The sequence below is a fragment of the Saimiri boliviensis genome, chromosome 7, assembly GCF_048565385.1.
Source record: "Saimiri boliviensis isolate mSaiBol1 chromosome 7, mSaiBol1.pri, whole genome shotgun sequence".
NCBI lineage: Eukaryota > Metazoa > Chordata > Mammalia > Primates > Cebidae > Saimiri > Saimiri boliviensis.
In genome coordinates this window covers 60,406,501-60,425,397 of record NC_133455.1, presented here as the reverse complement: position 1 = coordinate 60,425,397, position 18,897 = coordinate 60,406,501, and the positions used below count along the sequence as shown (strand labels likewise).

Here is an 18,897-nt window from a genome sequence, read left to right as displayed (position 1 = left end):
TTCAACTAACAATTTAAATAGTTTAACCTCTAATATACCATAGGCTCGCATTTCATCCACCAATTCTGTATTAGCCATCTAGCACTGTGGTAAGCGTTGGACTGTAAATATGAGGAAACATGTTCCTTGCCTTCAAGAATTTTAGTATAGTATACATAAAGCAACTAGAAATAAAATTACAAAGCACTGTAATAAGTGTTATGATGCAACTATGGCAGTGAGCAAAGGAACACCTAACATAGCTTGAAGGGTAAAAGGACCAGGAAACACTTCCTGGTGGGGCTGATAGGGAAATCTGAATTATAAAAACATCATATTTAAGAATTATGCATCATTTTTTACCTGTAAGATGAAGAATTTGCACATATGATAAAAAACCTCTGCATTCTGAGGATATTTTTCAAATGCAGTAAGCCACACTGCTCTGGCTTTGTCACGCTGATTTGTTTGCAAATATAATGCAACGAGGGCTTCCAGCAACTGGCAGTTAATGGGACATGATTCCAATAAACATTTACAAAGCTCCATTGCAGCCTCATACCTTAACAAGAAAAAAAATGGCTAAAGACATAAAAAGATCACTTTTTAACACAAGGTTAGCTACTTGGCAATTAAGTTGTACCTCTCCAGGAGTTGGTGCAGAGCAATCATGTTTGTGTAAAGTGGAAGGCAGGCCTCTATTCTTTCCTCAATAGTAAGGCTCTCATCTGTGCAAGCTTTCACCGCATCTACCCAAAAACATCACAACAACATGAATCATGTTAATCATAAAATGAAATATTTGACTGTGTTACTTCAACTCTGAGAGACCAATGCGAAAAGATGACCCACTCCTTTGATTAACCACTCATCATCTTACTCATCTTTACTGAGCTTCTGGCTTTTACTCAAAGGAAGTACTTCAGGCAATCTCCAAAATCCTAAAATTCAATTCCTTATCCTCAACATTCCCGGTAAGAATAAAGACATCCCATATGAGCTTTAGCAACTATCGGTGTTTTCATTTAAACAAGTATCTCTGAAATTATCCTAAATTCTTTAAAACCCGTCTCAAAAAACTTACAGAATAAATTATCTTTTTTCCATGACCACTGCAAAAGGTCTTGCTCTGCTGCCCCACAGCCATTTGAATCTCTCTCCCTAAACTAGATCCTTTTCTTACTCCGTCAAAACACACTTTTCCCCTTGTAAAGAGTTTTCTTGATCTTGTTGCTTCTTATTAAATCATACGATGTTTTAATTTGCACAGCTATCACCATTTCCTCCTTACCCAATGTTACCATGACTTCCAAGATCTGTGGAGTTTAAAAGTGAAAGCAATCACTGTGAAACTATGCTCCTGAAGTTCACTTGTAAGGACTAATATCTAACCAAACATAAAAGCTCACCTCTACCTTCATTTTATTTGATTAACATTTGACAGTGTTCTTCCCCTTCTTTCTAATTTCTTCTTGCCTCTGCTTCCAAGAGATTGTTTATATTTCCTCTCAGTCCCATTTTAATGACTCTACTCTCTCTTTTACTCCTTACTGTTATGCTCTGAAATCTCATTTCTGCAGAGAAAATATCTCATAGTTTCAACTACTACATAATTCACTTCAAAAGCACATTATGAAAACTGTAAAACACACTGTAACAAAGTAACCTTCTATGTGAATAACACTCAAATCCACTTATGTCTTGGTAATTGTCCACTTAAAATCCACTGGTCCACTTCTCTTTTTTTTGAGACAAAATCTTGCTCTGCCGCCCAGGCTGGAGTGCAGTGGCACAAGCTCAGCTCACTGCAAACTCCGCCTCCCAGATTCAAGTGATTCTCTTGTCTCAGACTCCTGAGTAGCTGGAACTCTGTAGTTGCAGCTACTCAGGCACATGCACCATGCCCAGCCAATTTTTTGTATTTTTAGTAGAGACAGGGTTTCACCCTGTTAGCCAGGATGGTCTCGATCTCCTGACCCTGTGATCCGCCCGCCTTGGCCTCCCAAAGTGCTGGGATTATAGGCATGAGCCACCATGCCCACCTCCGCTCCTTTTTTTTTTTTTTTTTTTTTAAACGGAGTCTCACTCTGTTGCCCAGGCTGAAGTGCAGTGGAGCCATCTCGGCTCACTGTAACCTCCACCTCCTGGGTTCAAGCAATTCTCCTGCCTCAGCCTCCTGAGTAGCTGGGATTATAGGCATGAGCCATCATGCCCAGCTAATTTTTGTATCTTTAGTAGAGACAGGGGTTCATCATGTTGGCCAGGTTGTTCTCAAATTCCTGACCTCAGATGATCCGCCTGCCTTGGCCTCTCAAAGTGCTGGGATTACAGGTGTGAGCCACCATGCATGGCCAATATTCACTTCCTTTTTTCCTACCACCAACAATCATTGCCACTTGAATGACCAATTACAATCACAAAAACTACTCCTACCATCAAAATCAGTCTTCCCAACTGACCAGTTTTCTGTTAATGACACTTTCCTTTTCCCAGTCTCAAAACCCTGAAATCTTCTTTGATTATTCCTCTCCTCTTCCATGACATTTAATCTGTCCCCTATATTTCTTTGTGATAACTTAATGTCTCTAACAAATAGTCTCCTTCCTAGGATACTTTTCTTGTACTTCAGTTACTGCCATCAGCTTCCAGTTGGTTTTCCTAACATTAGTATAACTTCTCTTCAAGCATATTCTTTCTTAAAGAACCTCTACTGCCATCAAGTCTACTACATTTTTAAGATTCTTGAAAATCAAGTATCATTCTACTTACCAAGTTTAATCACTACTACTGTCCAGTACAGAATTCTCAGTTTGATAAGAGCTATCCCTTTTCCCAATCACACTTCAAATCCATTGCATAAACTCCCATCTGCTTGTTGCTTTTTGTTTATTTAGCTCCCGTAACAGTAATATCCTTTCTTTTCTTTCCTTCTTTCATGGGGTATTTAACGAGCATTTACTAAGTACTTACTATTTTGCCAGACATCCTTATAGGCCCTTAGGAGTAAAATGATAAATAAGACAAGGGTCCCCCACCCCATCTCTTAGGAAACCCTCTATGTCACATCGATAGCCATGCTTCATGAAACATCTAGCTACATTTCCCAATTCTTCTATGAAGACTTACTCGATCATGCCAATCTAAAATAATCTCTTCCCTTTGGGCTCATGGCCTGTATCAAATAATTCCATAAATCACAGATCCTAGTCTCTCCTTTTTTTTTTGAGACCGAGTCTTACTCTGTTGCCCAAGCTGGAGTACAGTGGCATGATCTCAGCTCACTGCACCCTCCGCCTCCCAGATTCAAGCAATTCTTGTGCCTTAGCCTCCCCAGCAGCTGGAACTACAGGTGTGGATCACCACGTCTGGCTAATTTTTGCATTTTTAGTAGAGATGGTGTTTCACCATTTGCCAGGCTGGTCTCGAACTCCTGACCTCAGGTGATCCATCCGTCTGGCCCTCTCAAAGTGCTGGGGTTACAGGCGTGAGACACTGTGCCCGGCCCTAATCTCTTTTATGTGGCATACAATTTAGACTATATACCAGCAAACAGTTATACGGCCTTGGATGTATAATAATTATGACAAATATACAGATTTTATCTTCTGACTAGGCCATATACTTCTTTTAGGAACAGGCTTTATACCTTTTATGTATTCCACAACAGGCATATTGTTTAATATAGAGAAGCAACCAAACACACTGATCGATGGAAAAAATATTAATTGGTTGAAAAGATACAAATCTTTAAACTTCTACCTTAATGGATTGCCAAAAAAAAAAAGTACCTAGTTCTCTGATTCAACCAATTCATCAAACCTATATAATCTATATTCAATATATATTTAACAGATATATATTGTTACCCACAATCAGAAAGATAAATAATGTAATATAGTACAGTTACTGGTTTTCAAAGATGCCAGTGTCCATCTTCTCTGATTCAATACTTAATTTGGCTAATAAATTGTGAAAAAACTTGCAATACAGAGGTATAAATTTGTTCCACTTAATTATGAACAATTACAATGGGTAGTTAATGTTCTAAACATTGATGTTATAATATAATAACTGATATTACAATTTATAAACATTTATACTTACCTTCAAAAACTGCTAGCAACATGTCAGGATTAGTCTTTACATCTTGAACTGCTTGCCATGGCATTACAAATGATTCTATGTTAACAATTCTTGAAGGATTATCATTAGATGGATCATAAAATTTTGAAGGGAGAATGTTGAATTCAATGAGATGTATGTAGGCCAACCATGCCAAACATCGATCACTTGTTTTAAGGTATTCAGCTACTATTCCATCATTAGCCGATTTCAATGCATTCTAGGTAAAATTTAAAATTTTTTCATAAAAAAATTATTTAGAGATGTCAATAACAGATTAACATAATTTTAACATAAACTATGCTAAAGATTATGAAATAAAATGATCACATTTATTTGTACATTTTAAGTGTCATGATACTTAAAATCCAATTAAGATAAATATAAAAGAGTAAAAAGAAAAAAAATTTTTTAAACCACACCCATATGTATTATTTTCATCAGAATGATTTCTTTACCCTTATGGTTTGAATCTTGAAGTTCATCTACGGGTACTTAAAATATTTTCATTGAAACTTATAAAAACTCTATAAAGAAGATATTATATCCATCAGGCAAATGAGGAAATAAAGTCATAAACTTACCCAGTGTGACTTGACTTACTAGTTAAGTGGAAAAACAAGGATTCAAATCCAAATCCTGTGCTTTCAACCATTAAATAATGCTATGGATAATGCAGACCTTTTAAACTTTTCCTACAAAATGCAATTAAATGCTGTAACAAATGCTTACCTGTAAAATTGCCAGTGCACTTTGGCATCTTCCAGTAAATATATGCAGCTGAACTCTAAACAAAAGAGCCTCTAAAAGCCGAAAGGACAAAGTATCGGATGTTTCCTGCCTGGCTGCTCCCATCAGAAACTCCAACATTCTCTCACATACGTAATCCTTTTCTTCAAAGGTGCTTTCTAGGTGTAGAAACTACCCAAAGGGGTTTTATATTATTAATCTTGCCTTACAGAAATAAACCAAAACTATAGACTTTTCATATTTCCTAGGAAACCATTTCTTAGCAAATCTGCAACTTCTGCAAAAAGGATAAGTGTAAAAATGTATAGAATCATCTTCCAGTACTATAACCTAGACCAGATGTCCCCAAACTTTTTACACAGGCAGCCAGTTCACTGTCCCTCAGACCGTTGGAGGGCCGCCACATACTGTGCTCCTCTCACTGACCACCAATGAAAGAGGTGCCCCTTCCTGAAGTGTGGCGGGGGGGGCCAGATAAATGGCCTCATGGGGCCGCAGTCTGGGGACGCCTAACCTAGACTCAGACTCCCTCTTCTATCATATATCGGAAAGCAGAATCAGATGAAAACCAAAACAATACAGATGTACTCTTAGAGTCATTACTAAAGCAATTTCATTTCTTTTTTCCCTGATTTAAAGGGTGAATCACAGCAAGATCATTCATCACATTTATTATCACATATAATTTGTGTTGCTTACTGTATAAAAGTTTTGAAAATAGATTTATATTAGAAATGTGCTGGGCGCAGTGGCTCACCCCCTGTAATCCCAGCACTTAGGGAGGCTGAGGTGGGTGGATCATGTGAGTTTGAAAGCAGCTTGGCCAACATGGTGAAAACCCGTCTGTACTAAAAATACAAAACTTAGCCAAGCATGGTGGTGCATGCCTACAGTACCAGCTACTCAGGAGGCTGAGGCAGGAGAACTGCTTCAACCTGAGAGGCGGAGGTTGCAGTGAGCCAAGATCATGCCATTGCACTCCAGCCTGGGTGACAGAGGGAGACTCCAAAAAAAAAATTAGATCTTTTGAATATTCCACAACCTATAAAATCTTGTGATGATCAATGGCATTCACTTTGGTACAATGTTCTAGGTTAATTAAAAAAAAAAAAAAAAAAAGAAAAATCAAGCCTCCTTTACTATCCAAATCTGTTCAGTACCTAAGTTCAGAGAGTAAGAAATAGAGTAGCAAGCTTATTAAGGGGTATAACGCTATCCTAATCTATTTGGTTCACAACTTCAGTTGATAAGTAAATGATGAATCTGACGGCAAAAGATTTATTTAAAAATTTTTCTGAAACTAATGGCTCCCAAGTTCAGGTGATAAAAGTTCAGATGACTACTTACTTTATTTCACAAGTGGATCAATTATAATTTTAAGTCTGGGTAAAAAACATCCCATTCTTGGCTGGACATAGTGGCTCACATCTACAATCCCATGACTTTGGGAGGCCCAGTCAGGAGGATTGTTTAAGCTCAAGAGTTGTTCAAGACCAACCTGGGAAACACGGCAAGAGCCCATCTCTACAAAAAATTTAAAAACTACCCAGGCATGGTAGCACACACATGTGGCTCCAGCTACTCAGAAGGCTGAGGTAGGAGGATCACTTGGGTTTGGGAGGTCAAAGCTGCAGTAAGCCATGACTGCACCACTGCATTCCAGCCTGGGTGACATAGTCAGACCCTGTCTCAAAAAATGACAACCAAAGAACCATCCCATTCTCTTGGGAGAAAGAGGAAGAGGCCATTTTTTCTCAATCAAATGTTTTTAGCTTGGCAAGGTTTGATATTAGTGTTAATTACAGGTTGGGATTATTTCCATAGGCAAGGGAAAGAAATAATAAAAAGACAAAACTATTTCCTGGCATTCATTATAATCTTACAAAGGCAATTTAAGAAAAATTTAAAAGAAACATTTTTTTAGGTGTCTTACAAAAGCTACACTTAACTGTGCCTAAACTAAAACTGTGTAAGAATAGGTGTGACATTTTTAATAGGTTTACATTTTTTCTTTACCAATTGTTAACAACAACAACAATCATCTCTTCACTAAATATTTTCTTCTTGCTTAGTCTAAATCTTGATTGAGAAGAAGTGGCTTTGAGGTTACTAGAAACTGAAAGTAAGGTTATTATATCTATATTCACATAAAGCATATGCTCTATTAAGCTACATATTTAAGATGATCCAAAGGATTATACACACACACACACGGACACTCACACACAAGTTATCTTTTCTACTCACAGTCCAAAAGCTTTGATAATCTGGAGCATATTCAACGGCTGTTTCACACATTTCCTGCACCTCATCCTTGGTTCCTCTTTTTGAGAACAATCTGAGGTAATGGCACCAAATTTCTGGATTGTCTTTGTTATTTTCCAATGCTCGTGCCAGAACATTTAAAGCAGAATCCAAGGATTCTGAGCACTCCCTGTATATACAAAAAAAGGCAGGAGTGCTTTTTAGAACCTGCTTGAAAATTTAAATAGGGCTAATTCAATGATTCAATTTAAAAATTCCACTTTCCATTAGAATTTACCAAGAAGCCAGGATCACTTATGGAAAACGGTACTAGATTAAGATTTTAAATCCTGGGCCTAAAAAAGTTTCTGATTTTCCACAGACCCAACAATTTTTTTAAGCCAATGTTCAGTAAGCATTTACCACAGATAAAAGTACAGTGTTATAAAACCACTAAGATTATCAACTTCAAATATGCTTTATGTCCATATTCAGCAATACCTTTTATGATTTACACTGCTCAGGAATGGGAAAAGTTAAACAATTCTTTCTCAAGGCCAGCTACTGCAAGTACAAAATATCAAAGCTTTCAATATAATAGTTCTTTTCAAGGGTCAAGGGCTTGCTATCTCTTGGAGAAGATAATTCTTTCTCATGATCGTATTCATAAAATAATGTATGGTTCTTTTGGCCTTCACTCACTAAATGAGTCAGAAAAGAAAACACTGTAACTTATCCCATTAACATGGAAATGACACAGGAAAGTTAAATAAGCACCACATCCAGGCATGCGTGGTTTATTAGCACTCTGCAGCACTGCCTTATTTAAAAGCTTTTAAGATAGTCTTAAATATGTTCTAGAAATGTGTAAAAAAAAAAAAAAAACACTTGAGTTATTGTAACTATAAAGTTAAAATTATGGGAAGATTATTCTTGGCTAATTCCTACGATCAAGTAGTCAGAAGATGCCATTTGCAATAGGAACTACTGGTTGTATAAGATATTACTATTTACCTTACTTAAATACATGTAATTTAATACAACACAGACAAAAATAAAATGCACAATTTGGAGGTTCTCAGATAAGCTTTAAATGTCCATTACAAATCAACAAAATTTAACCTGTTCCGCCATTATTTTGCCATAGTTTTATTAACAAACTATGACTCCTGTGATTTTTAATAAAAACAATAATCAATCATTCCACCACTCAGAATTTACTGTTTTAACAAATCTTACTTTGAAATAAAGGCATACTGGAGTAAAAGCTTTAGTATAATTTATTACCCATACACTGACCCATGCACACAAACTCAAGATCTAATCTTAAACTTGTCTAATAGCTTTTAAACAATAAAATGCTTTTGGCTTTGTCAAAAAACAAAGACTTCATTGATACTAGGAAAGAAAACTGACTGAGGTGAAAAAAACTTCAAACATAAAAATATAAATGTGCAACTGTTTACACAAAGATTTGAAGCTGACCTACCCCTCATTTTGATTCAAGTACTTGTACGCAAGCTTGAGCCAAAGTTGTACATGAGAAGGATTTTCAAGCACACTTGCTTCTAAATTAGCAATGTCATCAGTCTCATTTGTAAAGTATCTGACATCATCTGGAGTGACAACTGTATCGAGAGCTGGAACATTTATTTGGTTCTCTGGCTGGAAAGCTATTAAAAAAAAAGTATCATTAGCTTCATATTTTCTTTAGTCTATAGACACAAGAAAAAAAAACAATTGGTCTCATCTTTAAAATAACTTAAACACCTAAAGATTCTAATGACATACATTAGCTTATAGCTTTACGGTAGAGCTATCACATAATTTATCATTCAAACCAGGATCCCTCTGAGTGGAAAGAGGTGCTATTAAAAATCACACCAGAACAAAAGGAGTAATTAGGACTCTGCTATTTTAAGGCTAAGTGACACTATCTTTTCAGTCCACTTATCGGTAACTATGATTCAATTGCTTTTTCATTATTATCAAATGAATTCACATTTGTTAAACTGCAAATTATAATTAAGAAATTAAATGTAATTTATAAAGATATCTAAACTAGAAAAAAAAGTGTTACGGTCATGTAAATAAGCACATAACAGTATATATCTCTTGTATACTTGCTAATTCACAAATAATGCAAACTTGAAATTAGAAAGTAAAATGTGCCTAATATACAGGTACTCATTCACACATTATTTTGTTCATCAGTTCAGTCATCATTTGTTCATTCTCATTTTATGAGCCTTCTGCATGTCAGAAAACATATTCAAAGATGAAGTAAAATAGAACACCTGCCCTTAAGGGGAACCATAGGCTAGGCAGTGGTTCTCAAATGAGAGCTACTCTCCCTGCCAACTTATGTATGTTTGGAAAATCTGAAGCAGTTATAATTATTTACCAAGCAGTGCTCCCTGCATTTACTGGAGATGAGCCATGAACACAAATATCCTGCAATTTTGGAGGCAATCCTGCATAGTGAATAACTGTATTGCCTAAAACACCAATAGCATAGTTTAAAAAAAAAAAAAATTTTAACTAGGCAAGCTGATTCACCAAAGGATTGGTAGATAAAGATGAAACACCACAATTTAATAATTCTGGATCTTAAATTGCATAACTTCTTACTTCTTACCATACTTAATTGGTCCTGTAGACTGTTCCTCATCACTACTAAAACTATTCTCTGAAACAGGTTTTCTCCAAAGCTTTGGCTTCCACTTCCTTTTATCTTTGTAGGTTGTAAATGGAGGAGCTAAAGTAGACAGAAGATTGGTAATTGATATAACTAGGGTTTTGTTTGTTTGTTTTTTTATTTAATATTTTGAAGGATACCCAACAATATCTGAAAAGAACTATATTCACTCCAACTTAGAAATAATAATTTTTTTTTTTAGATGGATTTTCACTCTGTCGCCCAGGCTGGAGTGCAGTGGCATTATCTCAGCTCACTGAAACCTCTACCTCTCAGGTTCAAGTGATTCTCCTGCCTCAGCCTCCCGAGTAGCTGAGACTGCAGGCACATGCCACCACCCCCAGCTAATTTTTGTATTTCTAGTAGAGATGGAGTTTTGCCATGTTGGCCAGGCTGCTCTTGAACTCCCAATCTCAGGTGATTCACCCTCCTTGGCCTCCCAAAGTGCTGGGATTACAGGTGTGAGCCATCATGCCCAGCCTGAAATGATATGTATTTTATATTAAGAACATAATACCAAAAAAATTTCTGTCATACAGAAACTAAAAAAGTCCTTTTCAGAAAGAGATACAATACAGACACACACACTTATACATATACATATACATATATATATATATACTTACTATGACCTTTACTTTCATTGATATTGCTAACAAGGAGAACAGCCATCTGGTCCATTGACATTCGATCTTTATTTACTCCAAAAAGCTTCTCAACATATTTTTCTGAAATAAGAGCAATGCAATCTTCATGACAAACATCAATTACAGAGACTAGGATAATTAAAATATATGACATGAACTAATTTAAGAATTAAAGGTAAGCATATGGTACTAGTCAATTAACACCTATGGCCTTTGAGAGGGCAAAGCCTGTATTGCTACTATGGCAAATCTACCACATCATATACCTGATTCAGGCAAAACAAAACAAACAAAAGTAGTTCCTGTAAATAATTAAGTTAAAGTCCCAAATTGGGAAAAATAAAATAGATTCTGTGACATTACAATCACTCTGGGCTGTGACAACACCAAATTTAGTAATTATTATTTCCTTTACTCCCAAAAGATTTGTACCTTACAGTTTATTGCTTGGCACCAAATCTGAGAAAAAGCTTAATAATATTTGCTCATGATGTGTCACAGTAATCTCTGCTTTCTACAAAGTGTATAAAGGCTTATTTCATTATAGAATTAGAAACAACAGCCGTCATAATTTCCAGGCTTCCTCTATTTTTAAAAACAGTAAGTAAAAATAGAGTCCTATGTTAAAATCAGTAATAAAGTTTCTATAAAAACAGCTTAATATTTTCTTTTAAATAAATGGAACTAAATACTTAAACGAGCTCTGTCCAAAGAACTTTCTGTAATGTTGGAAATGTCTTAAATCTGTGCTGTCCTATTGGCAAGCACTTGCCACATGTGGCCCTTGCGTACTTGAAATGTGGCTAGTATAACAGGAAGTAAATTTTTACCTTAATTTTTATGTATTTAGTGGCTATTACACTGGACACAGCAAATCTAGATAAAGTATCATAGGTAAATGTACTGAATTACAGTGAGTATTTTACAATGTCAACAACTAAATATAAAATTTTTAAGTTGCCTAAATTTAATTTTCATTTGGGAGAGAGTAAGAAGTCTTTAAAAACCTGCTGACGCAGTAACTTCATCATCAGTACTTGTCTCTGAACAACCAATCAAAGACAGATTATATGACAGAATGTCCTGGAATAACTGTTTTCGGCTAAGCGTATAGTCTTGTATATGCTGCCTAAAATTAAAAAAAAAACACACACACACAGAAAAGATAATCATGTATGTATCAAAATTAAGCAACTAAGACCATTTTTCAAATAACAAAATGTTTACAAAAACTACTCACCACTGACAATCATCATCATTACATGTTCCTGTTAAGTCAAAACGGCAAAAACACTGATCTGGTTCAATCATGTTACTGTACGATACTGAGCTCAGGGGAAGTTTTTCCTTGGTTCGATAGTATGGACTAAATCTAAAAAGAAGAGAGTAAACAGGTATATTATGCCCCGTAAACATTCCTCAGAAAACTAAGAAAATACTGGTTTTTCTTTCTCAAGTTAAAATTTCCATACTTACTATTTATGAGCTCACTATCTAATTAAATTAATGCCAAAATTAATTCAGGAAAACAGCCAGGATGTCTTTATAGAAACAAGCCATTTTTTAAACCAAGAACACAAAATAGTTGAAATAGAAAAAACCTTGTATTCTAAAAGTCGTTTCTCACCACATGATAAAATACTATATAATAATGGTAGTTCTTACACATATTACCAGCCAAGACAAGACAACTGGGGAAAAGTCTATACTACCTGGAAGGTGCTTTACAATTTTAACATAAAATTATGCAACTCTTTTAACAGTCTCACAACTTCTAGAAGTCTAAAAACTTTGGAGGGCCCACAAAGTTAATAATTTGAAAATGTCTTAAATTAATTTTATGAAGGCTGGCCAGTGCACTTTAGACTGAATCGTAGTAAAATTATAAATCTAAAATTTTAAAAACCTCTGAAACTCCCAACTATTTTTCCTAAAATCCCTAACAAACAGAAATCCAAAATTCTCCACGTATCTACCAATAGCCAGAAACTGGAATAAGAATTGACAGATTCAAGAATGTGATTTGATGGGAGGCAGAGGTTGCAGTGAACCAAGACTGTACTCCAGCCTGCCTACACAGCAAGACTCCATCGCAAAAAAAAAAAAAAAAAATAGAGTGTGTTTGAGTCCAACAGCAGAACACTTAATTTTCATGTTCCTTAAAAAGATATGTCTGGTTATCAGTAACAATGATTTGACCGCTTTTTCATTATCATCAAATATCCAAGGTAAAACGTTAAAAACCAAAGAGAAAATCCTGAAATTTAAGCTTACTGAATTTTTCTTTTATATTTTATACCTGTAGGACTTAAAAACTAGAAGAGGACTATGGTAGGGTCTAAAAGGACATGGCTTCACTTCCATTGTTTTACTCTGTGCTGTGACAAAATCCACATCTACAGAAATCTCCTGCAAAAGAAAATAATTCTGTAAGGCAAGTAAGACTGGGGTGAATTCCAGATTTTATAGAAAATACAAAATGTTCCATTACCTGACCATGCAAAACCTCTGTAGTGCCTGTGGTAGTTTTTAAAATCAGTTGTTTTAGGTTATCAGCTTTTAAATATAATTTTTGCAATTCACCAATTTTTAACCCTAGAAAAAGTTCTGGTTTTTCTACTGTATTTTTATTAAGTTTATTTATGCATTCCTTGTTACTGGTATCAGTGTGCTTAAGGTTAGGTTTAGTAAAATAATTGGATTCTAAAAAGGATCTTCTTCGCTCTCTATTTGAACCAGACAAAATTTCATCATCAACATCATTTTCTTCAGTGTCCAGGGTTAATTTATCTTGTGTCAGATCATGAAGTGAAGGTTGAGGTAAAGAAAATTCAGGTTCCTCTTCCACAACTGGAGAGACATTTTGTTGTTCCTTTGCTTTAAGGGCCCGGGCTTCTTTTAGTTTCTGAATTTTCAGGGCATATTCATATTCCAGCTTTTGTAACCGTCTTTTCTCCATAGCAATTAGTTCTGCTGAATGCTTTCTTGGACTTGATACTGGAGAACTGTCCAGTCTCATCATTTTGTTTGGCTAAGGGAGAAAAATGATATAAATACTTTATATCACTGTGATTTTATAAACAACTTTTGGTAAAATAATTGTGCTATCCCCACCATACAATGCCAACATTATAAAACTAAATCAATAGAGAGAATAAAATAGAGTTGAACATAAATAAGTAACCAACAGTTTTGCTAGCTAATCTATGACTTATAAAAAAACAAAGTCAAGACAAAATAAAAAAGCAGGCATCCAAAAACACGGATGTCATTTAAAAACAAAGCTTTAATCTTAATTTGTTGGAATTTATGGTAAAGAGTTACTTGACATATACATTTTACCCTCAAAACTATCACAAAAACTTTCTGCTTTCCAAAAGTAAAACATTTCTATAAAAACCTCACCCCAAGGCGATCTTGTTCCAGCTTACGTTTTCCTATTTCTTTACTAGCCACTGCCTTTGCCCGAGCAAGCTCTTCTCCATATTTTAGAGTCAAAGCTTTCTTAATTGTAACACGCTGTTGAACTCTATGAATCTGAAAATAAAGAATAATCCTGAAAATGTAAATGAAAACCTTAAAGCAGGAAATTTCTTCTTCTCAAACACTGCAGCTTCAGAGCATTCAACTGAAAATAAAAATATTCCAATATTATTTCTCAATGAGAACTATAGGTTACACATATTTTGCTGGCTTTAGTATATGGCGGTTTCTTTGTCTTACAGAAAATTCAGCCTATAAAAATGTGTAGTGAATGGGAGACTACAGTATTTTAATTTAAAATAATTACTTGTTCCTGAAGTTTCTTCAAAAACATTCTGTTAACATTCAGAATTTTTTCAGTTGCTTGAAGCTGTTCTGTAAGTTTTGTAATCTTCGCTTCAGCATTTCTAACAGATTCTTTCTTCTTAGCTTCTTGCTGCACTAGATTCTTTAAAACAGATTCATCTTTCATCAAGAGAATCCTAAATGGGAAATAACAAAATTCTTAATGTTTCCCTACAAGGGCAGACTGACACTGTCAGAATAAAAAATTTTTCAAAGTATTAGCACAATTTTAAAAACTGCATTTATGACAAGACACAGAAGAATTTAAAGGGATGAATATTTTTATATTAATCAGACAGCTTTTTAAATTGATACTGCTATATTGATAACAGTAACTATATGTCTGATTTTTTTCAAAAAATATTTAAACTTGAGGTAATGTGAATTACTACTGAAAACTTACAGTAAATATTCATGTTGAGCCAGGCGCAATAGGAGCCCATTTCCCCAGTTCAAGCGATTCTCCTACCTCAACCTCCCAAGTAGTTAGGATTACCGGCATGCACCACCATGCCCAGCTAATTTTTTTTTTGTATTTTTAGTAGGGACAGGGTTTCAGCAGTTGGCCAGGCTGGTATCGAACTCCTGACCTCAAGGGATCCACCCGCCTTGGCCTCCCAAAGTGCTGTGATTACAGGAGTGAGCCACCAAGTCTGGCTGGTGTTTTTATTTAAACATTAATTTCATTACTTTATGTAAATATGCCATTCAACAAAATGACAAAAACTTGACAGTTCGTAAAAGTTTAAGTGAGAAAATATATAATCCTATAGTATGCTTATTAATGACATACACCACAAATATATATTTCTCTACCACAGGAACAATTAGATATGTGAAAATAACAAGACTCACCTATGTTTTTTCAGTTTTGCTTCTGCATCTGTAACCTGCTTAGTAACCATTGCTATCCTACCAATACCATCAATTTCCACATCAGAGTTTGCTGGGGATGGTGAACTTGTCTTCAGCTGATCTGATTTAATCAAACGCTGTTTCTCACGACTAAAATAATCAAAAAGGATATACCCGTTACACCCAAGAATAAACTTAAACTACTTTTAAAGTATATTCTGTTTCATGAACTAACAATATTAAGCACACCAACTAATAATAAAGATAATGACCAATGTGCATGAGCCAAGTTAGCATTCAAAGTTGATAGTGGAGTTCTTCTTTTGAGTGTTTTCATCTTTTTTCTGAGCTGGTTATGTCTCAGCACATCACTCTATTCAAGTCTATATATGACCATCCAGCTCCCTCTCCTGTGTAAGTTATAGAACATTAACTCTGTATCTTGGATAAAACTCAATTCCCAGTGCCAATAAACTCTATTAGAGAAGTTTTGAATACATCACATACCTTTACTGTTAATTAAATAAAAGTAATTACACTTACTTGGCAATCTCTTCCTTTAACAATCTATATTCAATCTTCTTTTCTTCAGGCAAAGCCTCAGGTGTTCGCAAAGGATCATTTTCTTTTTCAGACTTTGGAGGTACTTTTGGTTTTGAAGCTTGCTAAAAAAAATACGTTTGAAGTCAACTAGATCATCAGCTTTCAAAAATTCCTTACTAAGATTTATATTTTACAGTGCAACCCAGTGTATACTGAATTTATTTAGAAATACCTGAATGTCAACATTTTCTATTCTTTTTTCTAAAACAATGCTGGTTGACAACTATTAAATTGTATACACCACCAAGGAGTCAAGATCTACAGTCTGAAAATCACTGAATTAAATCACAGCTAAACAAGTATTCAGGAAAAAAGGATAAAAGTTGTATTTATTATATATTTTAATAAAAATTGTTTTCTGGTAACATAACACAATTCTAAAACAACAGTCTCCTCACTACACAGAACAATTATCCAACCAACGTTACTATTTTTAAAAAGGGAATACTTAATAGGAAACAAATAATGGCAACTTTTAATAGTAAAATCAATCCACATGGACACATGCTTCATTATATAAAGTCCTAATAGCACAAACACTTAAAATATTTCCACAAATCAATGTTATTAAACATCTATAACTCTATTGTTTAATTTTTCAGAAAAAAACTTTAATGACTGTCAACAGGTCATCTTTCTTTCCATCGTTAATTACTTTACTTACCTCAGCAGTTCGTCTTGCTTCTTTAATCATGGACTCTAATCCACCAAAAACACTATTTGTCGATTTGGAAGCCTCTCCATCAGATTCACTATCATCTGAATCATTTAGTGTTACAACCACTGATTTATGCTTTGGAAGCTGCAAAGACAATATATTTATTACTCATGATAACAAAAGGATGTCATTTAACCTCTTTGAATTTCAATCCACAAAAATAATGGGCTCCAAGTAGACAGCCTATGGCTCCTTCTAGTTGCATTGCATAATTCATTGTGTCCACCAACACTGGTTATCCAGAGAAATAATATGTTGTCTATTCTTTAAGTCTTCCTATGCCATAATTACTCTCCTCATTAAAATTTTGTTTTCGGTAACTTTCTATATAAAGAACAATAATACAATTTCAATTAACTCTTTTAAAACTAAAGAAAAATTATTTTGTTAATTTTATGTAATAATTATCAAATTTCTGTACTTTATGAATACATATAAAGGGTAAATTGCCAAAACTGGCTTACCTAACAGGCAAGATTTCAACTTGGCTTTGTTCTGTTTATTTTACTTTGAGGTCATTAGAAAACAAGATAGAAAGAAACTATCATTTCAACCGCCTTAATAAACATCATACATAATTTCTTCCATCATAGTGTAGTCATTGATTGGAAAACATACACAAAGTATACAAAGAGATGGGAGAAATAAGAAACATAGAATTTGTTAAAATTCTTACTCCAAGCAAAGATAGAAAATCTGAATGAACCAATTTCTATAGGAAAAAAAATTGAAAAGTACATCACTCTGATGAAGGCAATACCTTCTCTAACACATTATCACCAAATTCTACCAGTTTTCAAGTGAAGGTGCTGCTCTCATTTTACCATTAATACATTAAAAAAATAAATTTTTTGCATTTATATGTGAATATATGTGTGTATATAAATAAACCAAGGCGTAGAAAACAGGACAGCAAAACTTTATAGAAATTTCTCACAACTGTTTGAATAAAAGTAGCATTAAAGTTTTGTTTTTACCGAGATCACAGTTCGTGGAAGACGAGGTCCTCTGTGAAACTTTGGATTCTGTATCCTAGGCTGAGACACTGTGTTAATACTGACTATTGATAGATTGCTTCTTGGCACAGGATGTGAATTGTTCAGAACTGGAGGTGACGGTGGGTCACTATTACTGGATGTTTCCTATATAAGGAAGAGACACATATGAAACATTCCTAATAAAAATAAATTTCTGCCACCTTTAAAAATCTTGAGAATGTTAGAATTATCCCTACTTTGCTGAAAAGCTCAATGAAATCCCAAGTAACCAGAAAAAAGTAGGACTACTCTAAGCTAAGCTCAAGAGCACCACCTAGAGGTTCAGGTACCTAAATTACCTCTGGCTTAAAAGCTCTTTTATTTGCTAGAGACTTAAGCAGCTCTTCTCGAAGCAGCATTTCTTCCTCCTCTTCCTCATCTGCAAAAGGTGGTTTCGGAGGCTGTTCGGGATCTTCAGGTGGAAGAGGTGGTAATGGTGGTAGAGGAGGTAGAGGTTCAAGAGAAACACACAAGCCTTCCACATAAGGCTGGCTCAAGGGTGGCAGAGACTATATTTTTAAAAAAAGAAATAATCACAACACAAATTTTATCAACTCAAATGTTTATCTCTGCAGCAATATTAAACAAAAAAATAAACTGTATATTATTATTGTAGCTGTAAGTATAGTAACCTATGTTAACCTCAAAACAAACCCAGAAATCAATAACCAATCACAAAGTGTTAATTTTGCAATTTAAAAAATCAGTATTTGAAACATTTATTAACTTCAAGGAAAATTATACAAAATTATCTGTTCCCATTCTTATATCCATTTAGCATTCTAGAAGATATAGATATCAAACTATACAGGGTCTTTCCTTCTAGATGACTACCTGAAAGCAAGCAGAGATACTGAAACCCAAGACATAATATTTCAGTAAAAAATAAAAAGTAGAAATCAAGGGATTCTGTGAATAACAGTTCAGAGTACCAGAGATACCTAATTAAGTATCAAGAAGAATCACCACTACTCTCTTAAATGGTTTCTTAGAGGGTATCTGTAAAGGAAACTAATTTTACACAAATCCCTGAATTTGGGTATGTGTTTGCATCAAAGATCTTCTAGCATTTCTCTCCGAATTTAGTTCATTTATTCATTTCCTGAAAGAAAACATTACAACAAAGAAAATGTTTTTTCTCTCACAATTGGCTCTAACATTCCCCTCACCATATATGTTCTAGAAAGACACTAGACATCTTTTCTGAAATGGAAAGATTCCCTCTTACACTAAGAGATACTCAATTTGATCTCTAGGCCCTCTCAATCCAAAAATAACTTCAAAATTTTTTTTTTTTTTTGAGACGGAGTTTCGCTCTTGTTACCCAGGCTGGAGTGCAATGGCGCAATCTCGGCTCACCGCAACCTCCGCCTCCTGGGTTCAGGCAATTCTCCTGCCTCAGCCTCCTGAGTAGCT

General features: G+C 34.8%; 1 protein-coding gene across 1 annotated transcript in view; it reads right to left on the bottom strand.

The window, feature by feature from the left end:
- Positions 1–18,897, bottom strand: part of ZFC3H1 (zinc finger C3H1-type containing) — a 56,986-nt gene that overhangs the window by 11,567 nt on the left and 26,522 nt on the right. The window contains exons 8-26 of the mRNA XM_039471836.2: positions 17,781–17,990; positions 17,422–17,586; positions 16,391–16,528; positions 15,667–15,788; positions 15,124–15,273; positions 14,231–14,405; positions 13,846–13,977; positions 12,932–13,471; positions 12,740–12,849; positions 11,681–11,812; positions 11,448–11,569; positions 10,420–10,521; positions 9,734–9,853; positions 8,585–8,768; positions 7,099–7,285; positions 4,834–5,022; positions 4,084–4,321; positions 623–728; positions 343–541 (exon numbers count right to left, since the gene is read on the bottom strand). Of these exons, the coding sequence (XP_039327770.1) occupies positions 343–541; positions 623–728; positions 4,084–4,321; positions 4,834–5,022; positions 7,099–7,285; positions 8,585–8,768; positions 9,734–9,853; positions 10,420–10,521; positions 11,448–11,569; positions 11,681–11,812; positions 12,740–12,849; positions 12,932–13,471; positions 13,846–13,977; positions 14,231–14,405; positions 15,124–15,273; positions 15,667–15,788; positions 16,391–16,528; positions 17,422–17,586; positions 17,781–17,990 (3,321 nt within the window). The remainder of the gene's footprint in view (positions 1–342; positions 542–622; positions 729–4,083; positions 4,322–4,833; positions 5,023–7,098; positions 7,286–8,584; positions 8,769–9,733; positions 9,854–10,419; positions 10,522–11,447; positions 11,570–11,680; positions 11,813–12,739; positions 12,850–12,931; positions 13,472–13,845; positions 13,978–14,230; positions 14,406–15,123; positions 15,274–15,666; positions 15,789–16,390; positions 16,529–17,421; positions 17,587–17,780; positions 17,991–18,897) is intronic.